Source organism: Lepisma saccharinum, chromosome 21 (assembly GCF_977018435.1).
Source record: "Lepisma saccharinum chromosome 21, izLepSacc3.1, whole genome shotgun sequence".
Lineage (NCBI taxonomy): Eukaryota > Metazoa > Arthropoda > Insecta > Zygentoma > Lepismatidae > Lepisma > Lepisma saccharinum.
Window position 1 is genome coordinate 41423795 of NC_139249.1, and position 22312 is coordinate 41446106.

The 22312-nt window shown below is 38.7% G+C and overlaps 1 protein-coding gene across 1 annotated transcript in view; it reads right to left on the reverse strand.

Moving 5' to 3' along the window:
- Positions 1 to 1588: 1588 nt before the first annotated feature.
- LOC146004222 (uncharacterized) overlaps positions 1589 to 22312 on the reverse strand; it is a 31799-nt gene continuing 11075 nt past the window's right edge. The window contains exon 3 of the mRNA XM_083142895.1: positions 1589 to 1764. Coding sequence (XP_082999021.1) covers positions 1752 to 1764 — 13 coding nt within the window. The 3' untranslated portion in view covers positions 1589 to 1751. The remainder of the gene's footprint in view (positions 1765 to 22312) is intronic.

Consider the following 22312-nt stretch of genomic DNA (forward strand, 5'->3'; position numbering starts at 1 on the left):
TTAGTACATTTTCATCTCTCGGAAATCTAAAATACCTAACAGCTCCTTCTTTAGTCTTACGGTTGTAGTTATTACATCCGAACACAGCACAAGCCATTTTGAAGAAAACTCGCAGTAAAGAAAGACACGTCTATTTGTTAGCGAGAGACAAAGATTCACTGCCAGATGTAGCGGGCGAAATCTCGAGTTGCTCACCAGTTGACGTCACAGCGGTCCCGGGGAACCCCCGGCGATGCGCATGAGCCTACCATGTCTCTTAGTATCATGACGCGAGAGGAAAGGCATTTCGCGCGAGCGTGCGTGCGTGCGCGCGCGCGCGTGTGTGTGTGTGTAAATATATCTACATAACAGCAAGCTCCATGGCGGAGTTGACACCTTTAAGCGCTGCGAAGCCAGATGTCCCAACTTCAAACTATAGTCAAGGCATGGATGCATCATCGTTTTAGCCGACTCATCCTTTCATCGTCATCGCCGAGATTAAACCATGAGGTAGAAAAGGGACGTAAAAGTAAACAAAACAGAACATAAATGCATAGAAATATTTGGATAAACAATAGGATACTTTCGATGTCAAAAAACAAATATAAGTTTCATGGTGTGATATTTTCTGATACAGTCCTACCACTTTTAAAGCTTTTTTTTAGTATGTGTAGGAAGTTGATTATTGACGTTCTTCTAGTTGCGGGAATTTCTGATGCTCCTTTACAATAGCATATGTAATCAAAACTTTCACATCTCCGATTTTTTACCTCCCAGGTACCTATTTATTTTAGTCTGGGTGAACTCCAGAGCCGCTTTATGCAAAGACAAGATCGGACAAAATTCCGAGCTTAGTCCAGCCACCCTCGGAATCAAACCAAATCAAATCTCGCGTGGCAGTCAGACGCCCTTCAGAATAGAGCACCACAGCTCCAAAATATAGATAATTTTGCAGTATATTGTGGAGAAACCGGAAAAATATTTGAGATGCTAAAGAGGGACCAAGATGGGTCTGCCCCACAGAAGAACTGGCTTCCAGTTTTCAGGGGGGAAAAAATTCTCAATATATAATGACATAACTGAAACTGAACACTTCGCACTTTCCCCATATTTCAAATGACTTCGATACATCATAGTGTCATACGCACAGTAGTTTCCACAAATCTCACCAGATGGCATGTGGGATAATTTGAATCGCAAATTGCTTTTGTCAAATTTTATAAAAGTGGTAACAGTGAGCATACAATTCCTTACCTTTTTTAGTTTTACACACCGCTGTGTGCGATTTATTGTTTTTTGGGCAAGTAGTGAAGTAGAAAAAAAATGATATTAATTGGACTCAGTACTTAATACACCTTGAGAGTTCTACTGTTTCGCTGCAAATGTTTAACCTGCGTCGGCAAGCCTGTACAAGGCCCGACAAAGAAAACCAAATTTCTCTATCCTATAGCTTGTGTTTTCCAGACCTAGTATTCAATTTCAATAAACCAAAGTAACACGTTGCATGAACCAGAAATGCCGTTAAGAACTAACACAATCGTTTTAAAGATATAGTAGCATAGATATAATAATTTATTTTGCAATATATTATAAAATGCAAACAATAGTACAAATTAATAAATATGTTTATTGTAAAAGTTTGATAGTACAAGAAAAATACAAATCGAAATAGGTTTATTCTGATGGAAAATGTAGTTTACAACTTTCACTCAAATAAATAACGAAGATGACATCTTGGAGTGGTGAATATTTATTTAATGACCATGTTCACTTCAGACATTGTTCCTGAAAAGATAAGGAAATATTATCAAAATTAAATGTAAATGTGGTGTGAAAGAGGATCATAAATTAAGAATATTTCAAAATAAAATCCTTAGGAAAATATTTGGACCTAAAAGGGATGAGGTGAGTGGAGAAGGTTACATAATGTAGAATTACACATTTTTAAAATTTCTGTACAGATATTATTAGAATAGAAAAATCAAGAAGACTTAGATGGGCAGGCCATGTGGCACGAATGGGAGAGGAAAGAAGAGTTTGCAGGATTCTTGTTGGGAAACCTGATGGTAAGAGACCTGTAGGAACGCCTAGGCTAAAAGAAATCGGTAAGGATAGAAATGATTGGATTGATCTTTCCCAGGGATAGGGACAGATGAAAGGCTTGTGTTGCTGCAACCATAAACTTTCGGGTTTAAGAAAGCTAGAGAGTTAGATAGTGTGTTATACTATGGTTTTATAAATATACTAAGCTTGTAGGCTTCTTTTTATAATTCAATAACGCTAATTTTTCGTGGTTACATGCATATGGTTTGTTAGCTTTGAATTTTTGAGAAAACATGGTATTATAATAGACCAATATACTGTAACGAATGTTGTTGGGGTATTTGTGGGCCTGTCCCCCTTCGCCTCATTTCTGCGATAATGCACCTTTTTCTCTTAGCAACTCTCTTCCCTCAGGTGTTGAAAATAACTGGTGTAAAAGATACCCGAACTACGTTACGCCCAATGCACGTCATGACAATTTGTTCTGCGAGGAAGGTCAATTTCCAATGGAATAACTACCATGTGCAACTTACGACCTGGCTGTGGTTACTACTGTAACGTAACGACATTATAGCTCTTCGCACTATCCTGTAATATCCTTAATAAAGCAGCCACAGGCTGAACTTCGCCCATGAATAAAGAATTTCTAAATTTAGTAACAGAATGGCATGGGGTAATTTTTATCCATAAATGTGTTCAGGTTTAAGGACGTATTTGTAATGCATCTGGTGTTCTGTGAACTCCATGATTTATATTTTGCATACAAATGAGTAACAGCAATGCAAATTAAGATTAAAAATAACTTCAACGTTGCTTTCCAGTGGTTAAATTGACAATACCACTTCCTAATTTTCGAAAAGGAAATGAGCATAGCTTGTAAAGGCGAAATAAATATATTGATGCATAACTAGAGTCAGATGCGATTCTTGGGAGGGGCAACTCGGGCACATAATATGATTTATTCATTGAGGATAATGGGATGGCGGAAGGGCCCCCTAGCCAGAAAAATAAATTGTTTTCGTGCGGTCTATTATGAGTATAGAGGACGCTGGTGCTTCCAGTTAAGCAAATAATCTAATAGTTTTTTCTAACTTTGTGTATTGTTTTGACACAAAATTAATGAATTCACATTCTTAACAAAGTTCCATATAAAAATCGTGTTCAAATATGTTCATCAATAACGTTAATGTACAACATTTGTTTAGAATGAAATCGTGAAGTGAAAATATAATTTTACATGAAACAATGTAAATTCCTTCACTATTGTGTCAAAATTCAATGAAAAGTAAACAAAAGGGAATTATGATTGAAAACGTTATTGGACATTAAAATTTCTACTTTCCTAGACATTGAACATGCCTAGTTTTGCAACTAATATAAATATATTGAACGTCACACCAGTGGCACATCGGATGTGAAAAGGAACAGCAATTTAGAAACTTCTATCAGCTTCCCATAATTTTTAGTTTTAGCCTTCAACGTGTTCTGCTTATTGCTATTAGGTAATAATACGAAATATATAAAATAATTGTTTTAATTATAATAATGTGATTATGTAGGACATCTATACTTGAGACTAAGGAACAAAAATCTGTTTTTTTTTATAGGCCCATTTAAGGAGGGAAATATGTGTACGCAATTTTGTACTACTAATTGAAAGTAAGACCTGAATATTTAAGTTATTTATTTCTACCAATAGAACCGACATAATTGCAGTGTTATGTATACGGTACGTCACAATTAGGGGTGGTATCGAGACGAGACGAGACTTGGTAGAATCGCGTATTGCATTTTTCGTGACGAGATCTCGCTCGTTCTCGGTCTTGTCTGTAGTAAGAGCCCGTCTCATCTTCGATATCGTCTCGATTTATAAAAACTCGTCTCATTCTGAACAGCAAGTAACGTCATCGTCTGAAGTCTCGAAATATACATTACGAGAAACAAGGTGACAGAAAGAATGAGCGAGCGTCGTGGAGAAGGAAAGGAAGAAAGATATATGGTAGAAGAAATATCACAGAAGGACACGCAACCTTTCTCGATCGCGGACACAAAAATACTACTATTACTGTATGCAGACGACCTGGTGGTAAGTTCTAGTACAATAAAAGGGCTACAGGAAGGGTTAGACGGGCTGCATATGTACTGCAAGAAATGGGCTCTCCGAGTTAATATTACGAAAACGAAAGTCATGGTGTTTAAGACTGGGTACGTACTCTGTAGATACGGCCAATGGGAATATGGGGATGGGGACAACTATACGACGCACGCTTTTAGAAGCGATATCGGGCGGGGCCACGCAGATGGTGTGCGTGGCGATCAGCCAATGGCAGGAGTGCAACGTTGTACGGTTAGGAGACTGCGGCGCGGAAGTTAAAAGTCGTGTTCTGTATTTTTATTCCGCGCAAGAAGTTTTCAAAAACTCGCCACTTTAAGGTTCATCATAAGATGGGGAAAGACATTTTGAACCTGACTGTCCAAGTCCCATGAATTTCCGTCGCCTACAGCCGGAGTAATCGTTCCTTGAAGAAACAAGGGAAACATCACCTTTCATTTTCTTCCGCCTGTTTTCTTTGTTGCCACCGTGTTGACGCAGCTGAGTTGTTGTGTCGAGGGAAAACTGTGGGTGTTAAGGCTCCTTCATACCGCGACGAAAACGCGCAGTGCAGACGTTCCGTTGTGGGCAGATTTTTCAGTTACGAGCAAAGATAGGATCTCGGGGTTTGTTTTCTATCCTTCAGAAAATATGGCTGCGTAATTCCTACAAAGCAGAAATTTAAAAAAAGACCCTACTTAATAAGTAAATTGGGCATAAAAATGGGGAAAACCGTAATTTTCACATGCAATTATCTCGTTAACCACACAAGCTTATGGAAAACTGTTTTGTTGGGGAAATGCAATGTTCATTGTACTTCACATTAACATCATCACTGTAAAAGTCAATTTTCCTATTTTAAGACTGTCTGAGGAAAACGAAACCCTTGCAATACGTAAAAGTGTCCCTGCACTGTAGCGACACCTCGTGCAGATAGTGAGAAGCGTTCTAAACCCCGCCCACAGTAGAACGCGGAGGGATACAACAAAATAGCTCGTGAAGACAAAACACGATCGCAAGTGACAGGGAAGTGTGCATGCGTCAACTGGACGTGTTCAATTGCAAAATATGGGTGACGGCAACAAGCAAAGAGGTTTGGTGCAAGAAGTGGGTTCCGAGAAAATCGTCTTGTGGAAGGTTCACGTATTGTGGAAGGTTTCAGAATGAAATATAAATAATACCTATCCGTTTACTACATCATCAAATGGGGAAGTATTTATAGCTTTCCATTAGACGTTTACATTGTACGTACGTAAGCCAGTAACGTTATTTTGAGTAATTGAATTAAACCGGTCTCCTTGGCAAATATTACGCTATAATACGTAGAACACGTTTGCTGGGGGTCCGTACTACCCCGAAGGATTATTAAGTACTAAAATTAAATAATGTAAATATACTCCTTTAGCAATTTTTGCATCTTAGATGGATAATTTCCTCTGAACGCGTATTGGAAGGAAGGATTATAGCTATAAATATAGGGTAAAGACCCCGAATATGAGGATAGGCACCTAAAATGAGACCCCCATGTATCTCGTAAACAAAGAGCTGCACCATAGCGGAAAGAAGCTGAAACACAAGGAGGAATCGCGTCATAGCACTGAAAGTCACTTGAGCTCTTTATGTGTAAAGTTGGTGACGCTGCGAATGTGAAAAAGAAAACGTGCTCGTGAAAATTTTGCTGCCGTTTGGAAACCAGCTGCTGAAAATGGTTAAGGTAAGTTGTTACTGATCCCCTTTTTACTGTATTTCGTAGTGGTGAGTGTGTGTGTTGTACCATGTAATTAGTTGCTAGTTTTCGTCCACTTGTAAGAGAGACAGCGTTGTTCATTTGTTTACCCTGCGAAGGTCCTATTATGAGACCTGGAAGAGGTTCAATATATGAGACCGGTCTCATAATAGGACTACCATAATAATGAAGGGTCTCATATTAGTAGTCACAAAATATATCTAATATTTTACGTTGATTTTCATCATTGCTTTTCCTAATTTGGGAGTTAAGTTGCAATTATGTTACAAATGAAATGGTTATTAATCTTTACCTTTTGTTATATGTAATGAATAGAATATTCTTGTAGTTTTTACACAAAATAACGAACTACATCGGACGATATTTTTGGGAAGGAAACTTGAAGGCAAAGTATTGCAATTTTTAATAAATTCAATGACGTATTTTTTTCTAACGAAAGAAAACACAAAACCATAAAGTACTTCAATTGTTGGATGAATGTTTTGGACCCACTCATTTTTAAATTTAACCCAATTTACTCATAATTAGATTAATAAAATGTGAACAAGTATTTTAGAAATGTGTAGGCCTATAGCCCTATAGCCTAGGATTTATTATGAAAATGTTCATTTCTTTGTTTCAGGGAGCGGCCTCATCCCAAAGGAAGAAGTGGAGCCCAGAAAGCATGATAAGGGCTGTAGATTATGTTCGAAGTGGCGAATTGAGTTATAAGAAAGCTGCACGTTATTTCTGAGTCCCCAAAGGAACACTAGAACGTTACGTGAAAGACAAAGGGAAGACACCTGAGACATTAGTGAGTGTTCGCTTAGGGCAAGAAATGGCTGCGAGGTTTTCTGAAGCGTTACCCCGAACTGTCTATGCGGAGTCCAGAACCAACGGCATTTGCCCATATTAAAGGATTCAATCCCGATAGTGTGAGTGCCTTCTTTGATATTTTTGAAGGGGAACTGGAGAAGATTCAAAACAAACCACACAGACTTTTTAATGTGGACGACTCAGGAATATCAGTGTTACAGTGATATGTTTCCCTTCAAAACATTTTAGCCGCAAGAAGTTGAAACATGGTTGCGTCAGAATAGAGGAAAACCACTAAAAATAACTAAAATTGCCAGAATATTGTCAGGTGCATACAACAGAGCTGCTACTATGGAAACATCCGTTAATGCATTTCGAAAGACTGTTTTTTTTCCCTTGCAATTGATGCATTTTTTGTGATGAAGATTTTGCAATACACTCTGTCAGCTCTAAAAAAGGAAAGCGGAATGTGACAGGTCAGTCAGTTGAACTACCCAAAAGTGAAGTGGAACCCCAACCAAGCTGCAGCAGGTTAGGCCAACTTGAACAGGAACAGGAGCCTGAATGCAGTCCTATTCAGGTTACGCAGTCTTCAAACAGTACCACCTCTGATGACGATGCCATTGTAATTCCAGAAGACATTGAGCCACTACCCACACTAGACAGCCCATCTCAAACCAACTCCGGGAAATCTCGCGTAGTGATTCAACCAGTAGTTATAACAACAACACCATACAAAAGAAGACTTGCAGACAATTCGATGAAATGTAAGAAGGAAGTGAAGAAGAACCTGTTTGGTAGGGGTGTTACAGGCACTCACAGTAGGAAGCCTACTGAGGTCCAGAAAAAGCAGCAATCAGATTACTCGCGTTCTACTTCACGTAAGAAGAGGAAGGTTGTATAAAGAAATATGAAGAATCCACAGATGAGTCGGAAGAATATTTCTCATTATCAGAATCGCCTGACAGTTTAGAATTAGATGAAGATGAATATGATACAGAATGTGTATTTTGTAGTTCATCGTATTCCAAAGATCAATGTGGTTAAGAGTGGGTAAAGTGCACACGTTGTTACAAGTGGGCTCATGCTGATTGTGGTGCAGATGACACATTTGTGTGTCCGATGTGCAAAAATCGAAAGTAAACACATGATGAACTTCGTTTCTACCAGGTAGCTACTTCATGTGTAACACAATGTAGGTCTTTTCACAGTTTCATTTGAAGTGAACCAATTTTGGTGACAACAGGACAGCTACTAGGATAGCATACAAGGAACATTTTGTTTTGTATTTTTAACATGGTAAAAATAGTCAGTTTCTTCTTTACAAAAGTTTAATCTTTTTAAACATGGTGTAAAAATTATTTTGTTTCAATTATAGTTGGGTAAGAAAATAATTTAGTTCATTTAGTTCAAGAATAATTTAGTTCAAAGATTCAAATGATTTATATAACCCAAACAAGGTCGGGGTCTCTTATTCGGTACCCCCTATAAAAATAGCTCAGTAGCACTTGTGTTCACTTTTTTGTTTATAATTTATGATTGTTACTTTTTTATATATTCCAATACATTGTATCATAAAATAGACTCCCTACAAAATATATTTTTAAAAAAGCATTAATCGTTTATGCTTTAATTAACAAGTAAATCGAATTCTACCAAAAGGGTCTCATATTCGGGGTCTTTACCCTAATACGGCTTTGAAGTATAGCACCCGAAATACTTATCAAGTACTACTATTTTTACTCTGAATATTTTGGAAGGCAATGATTAGGATTGAGATCATAAGGCTTTGAAAGACATAAAGGAATTATTTAGGGCGTCTGGACACCCTCCCCCAAACGAAAAGATTACCAAGTAATAAAATAATAACAATACTCGTTTAGCATTTGTTGTATATGATGGTTGTTAGCTTTATCTGAAGAGACTGAACTTATTGGAAGGCAGGGATTATATTGGGATAGCACGGCTTTGAATGATATTACAAAGAAGGTTTATGGATACTACAACTCATAAATATGTATACAATATCTATCAGAAACTTCACTGTATCTAACATTTATTTCGTTATGCAATTATCGAAATTAAGTGTCCCTTTTCTGTCAAACATGTAACACCTGCACATGCCGTCAAGACGAAGAAAGTAACTTTCTGGAAATTTGACGAAGAGCTTAACGCCAAGATCGTGAACACCACACATAATTACTATTACCACGTGTAGGGTAATAGTAATTATTACACGGAGAAGGTACTGTATCTTTGGTCTGTGGACACAGAAAGGTGTTAAAATAGAATACATCCAGAGATATGATCAATTCTGGAAGAAGAATATGGAAACGCAGCTACAACAATTCTATGTTGAGTGTCTACTACGAAAACTTGTCTATCCACGGCACACATGTTCAATGCAGATCCGAAATCCCACGAGAATAATCCAAGCCCAAAATAGAAGGGAAGAAAAAAAACACCGGCAAACTGATCAAGAAGGAGAATCTTTCTAAACGAGGTAACCTTTGTAGGTAACGTATGCACTGTTTGTGGCATAATTGGAAGTAGTTATTTCTGGGAGGCCTACACATAACATACAGCAACAGATTTTACTATAGTAAGTATTTAGAGGCTAATTTCTTCATGAATTTGATCTTATTTATGTATTGCAGTGCACAGGAGGCGTTTTGTATAGCAACAGCGAATATGTTTACCTTTGAGACTGATTTTGTCATATAAATTGTTCGCAAAGTATTAATAGCTTATGTAACGTAATGTACAGAAACACAGGGCGCTTTCCAATTATTGTGAGAATTTCGTTGTCATGTATGTATTTGTTCTTATTGTATTACATAGTGTATCTACGTGCACTGCTGTTCATGAATATTTAAGAAGCTCATTGTTTGTGTCCGTGTATGATTTTTCTATTTTTTGTAGCCCAGTAATTTTTTACCTGTTTGTCAGAATTTTTTTCTTTCCTTGTTATTTGTACTTCAAATAAGCAAAAATTGGAATAGTATACAGGGTGGGCCAGATTCAATTGGGCAGTTTTCGAACATTAGTAACCAATAAATCCAACAGCATACGGAAAAATTGGAAAGTACATTTTGTTGTCGATAGATGGCTGCATCATACGGTATGCTGTGAACGAGGTTGATCGCTGGATTGGCCATCGAGGGCCTGTGGACTGGCCAGCCCGATCACCCGACATCAACCCACCAGACTTTTTCCATTGGGGTTACCTCAAACACAAGGTGTACGCTAATCCCATTGACAGTGAGCAACATATGCGTGAGGTAATTGTTCAGGAGTTCAAGAATGTTCGGGTTAACATGTGTAGGAAGGCGTGTGAAAATGTTGCTTTGCGTCTACAAGCCTGTGTTGACTTAGATGGTGCCCAGGTCGACCACTATCTTAAAAATCAATTACTTATATGTGTGTGATTCCATTTTTGTAACAATTTTGTAGCCGTTGGAATTGTTAACATTTGTCAATAAAAATAAAATGAAGAAAAATAAAAATAACATCTAATCAAAAGCTGCCTAATTGAGTCTGGCCCACCCGGTATATCTACATAAGAAACTGTTACTTAAGCAAGAAAAATAAATGTACCTCGAGAAAAACCAGTCTACTCCGTTCCCTGCGATGTAGATGGCAATGTCTGTTCTCATCATCCCATTCATTACTCTTCACCACGAAATAAACTTTATCTGCAGAAAATAATACAGAAAGACTACTAATTTAGTAACGCACAACTTTGCTCTTCCAGTGTGAGCGTTGTTCGTTGTAAAAACAAAGTTGTAAAACTACAATTTTAGCACACGTGTAGTTAATTGTACATGATCAGAACGATATGTGTATATCTTATGGAACACTGTCCATTCAATGAACCTGTTGTGATCACTGACTGGGCAAACTGAAGAAATGTTTAATTCGTGCTCTGTTTTAAACTAACTAGTGTCACACGAAAATATAAACAGTTCATATTATTAGATTACTATTGTTAATAAATGTTATAATAAAAAGAATGTATTGCCGGCTCCCGTGGCGGAGTGATTAGCACATCGCGGTACGACGTCAGGGGTCCCGGGTTCGAATCCTAGCCTGGGCATCGTTGTATATGAGCAGTGGCGCAGGAACGTTTTGCATTTGGGGGGTACAAAATTCACCCTCCCCCATATATATATATATATATATATATATATACACACACACACACACAGATACTACTTCAAACCAAGTGTCACAACAATAATTACTATTATTATATTTAATTAAATTAAAATATTAATTAAATATGTAAATTAATAAATAATGAATTATTATTATTACATGAATAGGTAAAATATAGTAAAATAATATAGATATAACAGCACGTATTCATTATCTAGCTTACGTGTAGTTAAGATCGCCAAGATTTGTATAAAAACAACTGCCCTGGCAAGGAATTTAATGTCAAATAGAAAAATAATTGAATATTTATTAAATAACAAAAAGGAGTTGGATCCAATTAATGAAAAGTAAAGTTCCTGATTAATATTTTATGGATGATATTAGTAGTGTCCATAAATATTTGGAACCCTTCAAAGCTGTATGCGTCAAATTCCTTGCGTTCCAATAAGTTCAGCGGAAATAATCATCGAACAAAAGCTAAACAATATTTTGATTATTTACTTTTACTACTTGGTAAGTCTTTCGGGGAGGGGGATCAGGAAGCCCCCCTTAAATACGTCCTTGATATCTAAGTAGAATGTGAAATTAGTGTTGCCCACGGGACGAGACGGGACAGGCTTTTAAAAATTCGAGACGAGACGAGATTGATCATGTGTCATAAGACAAACGAATATTTTCGAGACGAGACAGCATTTCCACGAGACTCCACGAGACGAGACAGGCCAAAGTCTCGTCTCGTGGGCAACACTATGTGAAATATTATATTTTAGAACAACACACACGAATGTCCTGTTATTTAATGCATATTTTGCATAAATATTTTTTTCTTGTTTTGTTTTTTTTAATTCTAAGAAAAACAAACAGATTTTAAAACCAGATAAAAATTCTGAAACATATAAAGCTCTGGACCTCGTTCGGGGTTTGTTTTAATTTAACGGAACGGAAAATCAGGAGTTTTAAATGTGAAAATTGCGAACAAAGATACATCTATTCATTTTAATGCAGGTTGAGATTAAAGGGGATGAGGAGGATCTTGAGCCACCCCAACCAGGAATAATCATCTCCCACCCAATGGATATAGAAATTACATTATTAAATATATAATACTTATGGAGTTCCACTTCAGTTCTTTTCATTCTAATTTTAAAGTGCCATAGCTACGCATAAAAATATCTTAAACAGTTTATGGCAGATGTGTACCACATCCAATGCCTTTGAGAAGCCATGTATTTGGTATTTTCTCAGACACCTACAGGGCGTTGTATTAAAAAAGAAAATAAAACTCGAGTTGAGATGGTTCCCGATCAACTCGTAAGAAGTCTAAGTTTGAAATATTTGTGAAACATTTGACAAAGCATTTATTTCTTATATAATTACAATTAGCTGTACCTAATGACACTCTACAAGCACTTTATCATTACATATACAAAACCGAAATCCTTCAGATCTCGGAGGAAACAAGGAAAGTTATATGCTCAAGACTTTTTTTCTTCTTTTCAATCGTTGGTGGACAATATGAAGAGCCGGCCAAGGTTTATTTTCATATGTAATGGTATTAAATGCAGGTGCATGCGTGTGTTTTTGGGTGACATGTCAATTTCTCGTTTATGTGAAAAGGTAAACTTTAATGTAAGCAAAAGCATGTGCGCGTCACAGTTAAAGATTTTCGCATCTGCAGAGAAAATCCAAAACGCATTCCCAGCTCGCCGGCCTCCGTGACGATGGGGGTTAGCATAGCGCGATATGACGTCAGAGGACCTAGGTTTGAATCCCGGCCTGGGCATGGGTGTTATTTGTGAGTGTATATCAATTTCATCATATCATCACTCATCCTCATCTTCGCGATTAGCCAAAAGTGGCAGATATGCGAAGTAAAATAAATAAAATAAATGAATCAAACACCTTGTGAATCCACCCAATCCAAAATATACCAATAGAACCTGCAGTGAATCTCAATTATGTCGTTCATTCATCTGACTAATGTAATGTACAGTTTGACTTCAGGGTTTAACTTAAAATGGCGTTGTGTTTGTGTTGCATTCGATATCACAATTAGATTATAAGCAATTAATATCCAATTATAAGTATACCCTAATACATAGGTAAAAATAAGTCCCCCTGATAAAGTCGCAAATTGAATCCTGTTTAAATGTCTAGGAAAAAAATATCGCTATGCGATGAGTCGAGAATTGTCACAGCCTCATCTCATCTCATCTCCTGTGTGGCGAGGTCCTTCTCGTTCTTGTTTGTGCTTATTTTTGTTTCGGTTTACACTCTGAAGTTATTAAAACTTATTCTAGATTCACTTCATGCTCAAATTGGCTAATCGGAACTCTATTTCCAAAAAAATATCTTAAAATATACGTTTAAGTATAGTTTTCCGTACACCATCTTACAAAGTTATGAAAAATATGGGTGAGGTACAGGAGTACATTGTACCCCCAAGTTGGTCTGTCGTGTCTCGTCTCGTTTGTGTAAATATTTCGTTTCGAAAAATTACATTTTAAACATTCAAAAGAAAATGGAGTCAGTCATATACTCTTCTGATGAAGATTTGTATCTTATCTTCGAATCGACGAGACCACTTCTTTAGCATTCGTCTGCAGCATGATTTTCTGAGAGCAAATATGGTTCCATCGTTCCACACAAATTTTAAACAATTTTCATCTCCTTAAGGAGGTTACCAAGAACACAGGTCAATGAACTAACTAGTAGCAAGCACAATGTAGTAGAATAAGTTTGCAATGGATTGAATTTCTGTGGTAAGAAAGATAATGCTCATAAATTATAAACAATATAGGATACACTTTTTTTATTGGGAGAATTGAAAATAGGTTCTTTTAACAGTAGCACCTTCCGTCTGCTGTAAAATCACCAAAGGGGGTTACAACTCGATTTACGGGGGTACAGTACCCCCTTTAAAAATTTGGGGGTATAATGTACCCCTGTACCCCCCCCCCCCGTTCCTGCGCCACTGTATGTGAGTGTTCATTCATCATATCATCACCATCTTCGCAAATTAGCCGAAAGTGGCACAAAAGGCGAAGTAAAATAAAGCAAATCAATCAATCAATCAAAAAACAATGTATTGTTATTATTACTATAAATACTAAAACTAAACAAACTTGAAACACCTCGCGACAAAATTCTGCGCAAGCCAATTATAGTTACAAAAATTGTAATTTCTATTTAGGAACTGTAGGTACAAAACAGGAACAGTTTTCGATTTTTCTTTCATTGCTCTTTATGGAAGATTAAAGAGAGAGAGAGAGAGAGAGAAAGTACCTTTTCCCCTTCCTGCCTCTCCCACATAATGATATATCCAAGATTCAAGACATGAAAGCGCGGCTGTGTTTACTATCTTCCATTTCATGAATGTTTGAGAATCTTTTGTCATCAAATTACGGATTTACTATCCATGAAAAATTCGTTACGTGTTAAAAGAACGATAATTCATGTTTGCTTTCTTTGCTCGCCTGCGCGCCAGATGGTCGGTCAACTGCTTCACAACAAACAAATTTTCGTCCTCCTCCCTTGCAAGCGATTGTGTTTCTTTCTCCTCAGGTACTCCCCCACCCCAACTGCCCTCCCGTCAGCCGTGAACAGTAAACAGCAAATGCCTACCTTCAACGATCTCATATGAAGATCTGTTTCCATGTGTAGGTAATATTTTATACTTTTTTAAAATCATTTCGCTGTTTCTCTAACATAACTTGTGTAGGTTCGTTAGGGACTATTTACTGTGTCGGAGCTCTACGAGGAAGTAGAAGCTGAGACCCAAGCAAACTGTGAAGACTGCCAATCTCGTGACGTACTCGGTTACGTCCGAGATACGTTACAGAGTAAGCCACGCAAAAACCAACCCACATGACCCTCCTTTTTTCTTCTTCTTTCTCAGATTCGACTTTCGTCAAATGTATGAAGGAGCCTTAAATTCGTCTCGATATAAACAATAACCCTTCATTGTTCTGGGCGTTCTCGAACATTGAAAGTCTGGGTCACTTTGAGTTCAGCGTTTTCGTAGCAAGGCCGGTGTAAAATTATTCGCTTATCGTTCACTCGTGCGCCACAAAGAACAGTTTGTGAAAAGATTAAATACAGCTCTTTCGTGCAATAGTGTGTGTTCCGTGTTTTTTTTAAATTTTTTTATTTTATTTTAAATAATGTCACTCTCGAAACCTGGCACCAGGAGTACAGGAACCAAGAGTACAGGCACCAAGAGTACAGTCACGGACAGTGCTGGGTTGTAATGATTCCATTAAAAGTCAATGTATTCATTACAATCCAGAACTGTCCGTGACTGTACAATAATACATTCACAAGTGAGACATATTATTTTTAAAGTGTATTCGTACTTCAAGGAATTGGCGTCGGAAGAAGTGCGTGCTGAAACAGTGTTTTCACATAGTAGAGAACTTAACGGCTAAAGCGTATGGTGTAAGTGTTCATACTGTGTCGCGTATTGTAAAACAGGGTAGGGTAAAACATCTACAACAGAAATCGGTGAACCCCTATTTAAATCTCCTGGGAAACATGTCAGAAAACAGAAAAGTGTTACTAGCTTAGATGACTTCGAAAAAGATGTACTCCGTCGTACAATATTTGAAATGTATTACAACGGCGAATATCCCTCTATCAATAAACTTGTGCGTCATGAGGGAAAGAATTAATTACACTGGTTCCTCTACTTCTATGGGGTTAATACTAAAACGCTTGGGCTTCAAATATAAGAAAATACAACGATGGGCGTAAATTTCTGTTAGAAAGGGTTGATATAGTTGCCGCGAGAATTAATTTTTTGAGAACAATGCACAACCTTAGAGCGGCTGGTGATAAATCTTCGCACGTCGAAAAGCTTCAGGAAGAGGATTTTCACAATGAAGTGGCCCGAGACAGCATAGTGTAAAATCTAATCATTAACTTCTAGGAGAGTGACTCGGAAAGGAGTGAAATCAGTGACACGGAGACCGAGGAAGACGACGAGAGCTTCTTTCAGGTATGGGTTTCTCGTATATGCTACAGTGATATGATATTATAATCCTGTGTAGAAATATTCACTATATTATTTCACTGTACTCATAGTCATATATAGTGTGCATGCATTATCAAAATAATGGACACATCGCGAATTTTCTGTCCTACCATTGCGCTAGCAGTTAGTTTGGCAACAGCGCAGTAGCACTGGCTGGGTATTGGCCGAACTCATGTTCCTTCTAAAAGCGTACGCCGTATAGAGAGGGTAAAACAGTACGATTACTTGGGTATGGTCATGACAATGTCGGGTAAATGGACAAGACAGGCACAAAGAAGCAAAGCACAAGCTATATACGCGCTGGGTAAAACTAAAAAATTAAAGTACAAAGTTCCTAATACACCAACCAGAACACTCGAGGGAGTATACGAGGCTACAATCAAGGCCACATTATTCTATTGTGTCGAACTGTGGGTCTGGGGAGCAACAGAAATTGTAAACTGCGTACAAGCAAACATTCTAAAACAAGTTCTGGGGATGAGAAGGGGTACGGCAACGTGCGGGGTTCTTGGGGAAATGGGAAAGTATAGGGAGGAAGTAGATGCAAAAATGAGAGGCTTCAAATATTGGTCAAGACTGCTAAATATGGGGGATAGAAATCTAAAAAAAAAACTCGCGATAGAAGCGCAGAACAATGACCCAAAGGAACGCCAATGGGTAACAATGATAAAGAAGGAACTGTACACCATAAGCTGGGGTGGTTTTGGGAAGAAGGAGTTGAGGGGAGGGCGGGCATGCAGGAAATGGGGATCATACGGGACAGATTGGAAAACATCAGCAAACAAAACATTTTGGCAGAATGTGGGGGTAAAGTATCTTTAACTACGGCACAAATCGTGGATGGGGATAATCAATGGGAAGGCGAAAATACGTAGACGTCTGTGGAGCGAGTGACAGGACGGGTTTGGCATGGTTCAGGCTAGGGGGGTGAGCACAATTCAAGCGCATGAGAGAGGACGGGAGTGCAGAATGTCCAATGTGTGGGGAAGACGAGATGAGATTCCACATTCTCCTCCAGTGCAAAGAAACAGCAGAGGCTAGACGGAAATACATAAGGGATATGAACGAATCTAAAATGGAAGGGTTAATGAGGGCCATTACGGGGAGGAAATGGCTGGAAGGGACGAAACTCAAATAAGGGACCTGGGAACCTTCCTACATTACGTCTGGACAAAGAGAGCGAATAAGTTGAGGGACGGGAGGGAAAGTGCCTGAGAGCGGTGTGCAGAAAGCTTATTTTTTGACAATATAATAACTAGTGCTATAAGTGTAAAATTATGAGAAAAATAAAACAGGTTGATATTTTGTAGTGACAGAAGAACCCACAATTAGTAGGAAAGGTAAAGTTTAACATGTGAGGGCATAAGGAGAGAGGTTATGGGTGGAAAAAAGAAGAAGGGAATAAACAACTTAATCGATGTATAGAAATGTGTGTACAGCCGCAAAGGTTCATATTGAAATAAACCTATATTATATTTTATTCTATTCTATTCTACAAAACACTACGTAATAGGCATAACACAATACTATTAGCCATGCTGGTTTCAGTATAGGATTTTGCTTCTCTATTGTAGAGATATGGAGACCATTAGACCGAGAAAACCTCGTCATGTTAATATTCACGCTTGTTCATTTCCTGCGCTTGTCCGACCAGCGAGCGATCTCAAGAATGCGCTAACTTGTAACTTTCGTAAACCAAGGAACTGGAAGGCAAACGCGTGGATCTAAACAAGATCTATCGTGTTCGAAAGGTTTAACAACCTTTCGACGCCTGAGATTATAAAAGCAAGCTCCGTCCCGGAGCTAGCTCTCTTTTGATTCTGACACTCATCGACGCTACATGGATAACTAGTCCGATTACAACACGTTACACTCTAACTACGACGATGGAACACGGAGTTACCGCTGCCTAGCATGCTACAAGGCGCAAGGGATCGCTTGGCTTGGTGAACTGAGGGTCGCTGGATAGAACCTTGGAACTGTCACGATTCGGTCTGCGAGAAGCATTAGGACAAGACATCACACACATCTACCAGGTATGAACAAGCGTGAATAACCTTTTACTCCAACTTTCCATATCTCTACCCTCCTACGGAGCAGGTTCAGCCATCAGACATTATTAAGCTCTACCTAAATGTTTAAATGAAACTTCCCTGTGACCTCTCTAACCCCAGGAAACGGGGTTACAACATGGTGGAGTTGCTTCAGGCCCTTTTTGCAATTGCGTACCCTCCTGTGCGAATTGCTTTACATTAAATTATTCTCTCCCCCCCCCCTCCCTCCCACTTTGGGAGCATTTTTAAAGTAAATTTTTAGTAATTCCAACTCATACTCTCACAGTACGCTTAAGATGCGTCAGACCCAGTGACAATTTTGTGTATTACCCTATGGAAAAACCCCTCTTTTTCTTTTATGCCGAGCCCCCCCCCCCTTTTTCAACAAAAATCTAGTTCTTCTGCATAACATGTATTCAAGCATCATTCACACAGGAATGAGAACATTTGCTTATACTTCTTTGACCAGCGATATATTAATGACATAAATAACTGTATACCCATACTTTCATTTGTTCTTTGGTCAGCACGACGAACCTTCGTTTATGAATACGTCACAGATAGCGTTGCACGAACACCTAGATTCCTCCCTCGACCAAATCATAGAGTTAGCAACTGCAATCACGGCAAATCCAATAAATTCACGTCCTTTATCCCCAATTCCCTCCCCTCCACTAACACGGTTAAGGTCTGCTAATAGAAATTACCCTCAATTTGTCCTTGGACTAGCAACACCCGACAGAAACCGACCCCAACCCTTAGCGAGTACCCCGGCTCCCGTTTCAACTTCCTCTAACACTGTTAATAATTCTGGTAACGTAGCTGTAGAAATTCCCACGACTAACATGGCCACCCAAATTCCAACTGCATTATACCCGGCACCATTTAGCGGAAATGACCCTAAGGACATTGACTCATTTTTCCTTAAGTTTCAAAATGTAGCACACGCCGCAGGATGGACGGAAGCTAAGCGTAAAGAGATGTTACCTTTATTTTTGACGGACACCGCTTTAACTTATTTTCATGACATACAGAAACGACCCAATTTTGTAGACTTGACATACACCCATATCAAAGACGAACTAAGTACGCTATTTAGGGGAACATACTTGTCAGCAGATCCTGTACAGATAATTCTCCAGAGAAAACAGGTGGTAAGCGAACCCATTCACACCTACGTTATTGCTAAAAAGGCATTCGTCCAGCAATACTTCCCGAACGCCACTGAAGAACAAACTCTCTCTTACATCATCACGGGACTGCGAGCCAAATACATTGGCTGTTTAACCAACAAGCATTTTGCTAGAACAGAAGAATTAATTGCCCACCTACAGAATTTCGAACGCCAGCAGTCATTAATTAATTCCCGTATGTTGGAAGAGAAAATGGAAATTGATCAGGCTATCGCTCAGGCGAGCTTGCCCCAGACATTCACCCCGTCACCACTTCACAGCTGTCCGCATGCACAGGTCTATTCCCCCCTCCCCAGTAGTGCACACAACCGAGCTCAGCACTTTGTACCATACAACCAGTGTCCATCTTTTTCTCTCCCACCATTGACACCACAAGTCCAAAGTCTACAGTCCAATCCGGCTCTCGTAAATAATAGTTCCCACACAGTGTATCAAGGAATGCATCATATACCGAGTTCTGATAGTGCCCGCTGCGCGGCGACACTAGCCGTACCCAGAGTAGAACACGCTCCAAGTGCTACCTCTGGTGACGAAATAAACAAACTTTCGTCACAAATGTCGACGTTAACTCTGCACTCGAACGAAGAGATCAACGCCAGTTCTCTCTTCAACCTTTGCTCAAATGTGCTGGAATTTGCGAAAACGGCTAATCAAAACGCACATAACAGAGGTTTCAACAAGGGGAATAATAACTCTTCCTACAGAAATAATAATAATTCTAGAGCTAATCACAGAGGTAACTTTCGATCGAACTCAAGAGGCCAGTTCAGAAGCAATGGTAACAAGAGGTTTCAACGTCGAGATCAGGCTAATCGCGACGATGCAAATACCTCAGCTTGCAAGTTTTGTGGTCGTTATAATCACGAAAGCGACAACTGCTTTTACAAGCCACAACGAGACAGTGTTTTAAACTAAAATCGTCTTCGACTTGCAGGAACGAAATCGAAGATAATACCAGATTAGATAAAGTTCCTATAATTGAGAGAAATGGCCTATACTTTATTAATAGTAGCATACAAGGAAAACAGGTAGATTTACTTATTGACGTGGGTTCCCAAATCTCAATTTATCCCTCCCATCTTCTCCCTTCTGAAAGAAAAACGTACAAAGTACAATCCACAATCCAAGGTGTGTCCGGATCGAAACTGAGTGTGTCTGAAATTGTAGTTCTTCCTATCATAATTGGAAAACGTAAATATTCGCACCCATTTAGAATAGTAGATTCAGTTAACGTCCCTCCCCTTTTAGGAAATGACTTTTTACGAACGCAAAGGTGCGAAATGTCATTAAAAGACAATACAATAACTCTTTGTCATTTAGGACGTACTCCTAATTATAGTATTTTAAGATCAAAGTACAAGACTCACCAGCTGTCGCATGACATATTTACCCAAATTGAAAATGCAAATGTGTATGAGGGAAAAGCTACCCTTTCAAACACAGTTCAGTTAAGTCCACGATCCAAGACTTATATCAATTTGAACATTACCACTACGACACCTAATACCCATAAGCCTGTACTTTTTACACCATCTGCTTCCTTTATGAGCCAACATCCAGTAGTCCTTCCCAATGCTGCAGTAAACCCGCAGTCACCTGTCATTCACATACATAACCCTACGGAAACCACAATCACTTTGGAAAGTGACACAATAGTAGGCGAAATATCGACATGTGAAATTTTAACTGATGTTACTTCCGTTTGGGAACATAAAAGTGAAGATGTTGCATTTTCATACTCTTGTAATGAAAATACTACAGTAAAGCAACAACTTAGTGAAAGTCAAAAGAAATTTGACCCCTCCCTCCTCACAGTTAACCCTGATATTCCCCGAGAAGAAAGAGAAAAAATCCTAAAGCTCGCATACACGTATGCAGATATTTTTCTCTGGCCAGGGGATAAATTGACGAAAACTAATGTTTTGGAATACGATATCAAACTGACAGATGACAACCCAGTGTATGCCAAAACCTACCCTATTCCTTTTCATTACCGAGAACCCATGAAACAGGAAGTTCAGAAGTTACTAGACCAAGGTGTTATAGAACGCTGTGAAGGGAGTCCCTATCGACACCCAGTCCTATTAGTTAAGAAACCCAATGGGACTTACCGTTTTATTTCTGATATGAGAGCGCTTAATGACATAATAGCTCCGATTTCCTTACAATCCCCAGACATAAAAACCATCATGACAGAGATGGCTGGAAAGAAATATTACTCAATTTTGGATATGTCCAGTGCATTTTTTCAGGTTGGATTAACAGAACGTTCTAAAGACATTACCGCCTTTTCTATCAACAATCTTGGTAGTTTTAGATATGCTAGGTTATGCCAGGGATTGAAAACATCCCCCGGTGTAATGAACCGAGTAAGCGAACTTGCCCTTAGTGGAATAGACAGTTCAGAACTTTCTGTTTACACTGATGATATTATTATTTACAGTTCAAATCTCCCACACATGCTTAACATACTGGACAGAGTGTTTCAAAAGTTACGAACAGCATCCCTTAAATTATCACCCTCAAAGTGTAGGCTAGCTTTTACCGAAGTTAAAGTCCTTGGTAATTTGGTATCTCAAAAGGGAGTTAAGATTTCAGAACACATTCTTAAAGCTATTTTGGAATATCCCACCCCTACCACCAAACGCAAGCTTCGAAGTTTTCTAGGACTTGTCAATTTCATTCGACGATTTGTGCAAGGTTTTGCAGGACCCACAGAATGTTTATTTAAGCTTCTTAAGAAGAATGTTAAGTTTCAATGGACTGATGAACACCAGAAAAGCTTCGAAACACTGAAAGAAATGATCACGTCCGCCCCTATCCTCCGCCCTTATGACCCTAAACGCCCCTCATATGTATACATTGACGCGAGCGGAATTGGGATTGGAGGAGCCTTGTTACAGCCTGATGAAGAAGGAAATTTACATCCATGTGCCTATTGTTCACGAGCCTTAACAGAAACAGAGAAAAGAGCTGACACATTTTCACTCGAAATTGCAGGTGCATATTACGTACTGAAAACTTTCAAATTTTTTCTTATGAATCAACATTTTGTGGTTCTCACAGACAACAAAGCCTTATCTTATCTTCGTTCAACTAAACATCATAGTTCTATTTTAGGAAGAAGAGCCCTTTATTTTCAGAATTTTGATTTCGAAATAAGGCATGTCAGCGCTAGTAAAAATGAACTTGCGGATGCACTCTCCCGTGCAAGTTTAC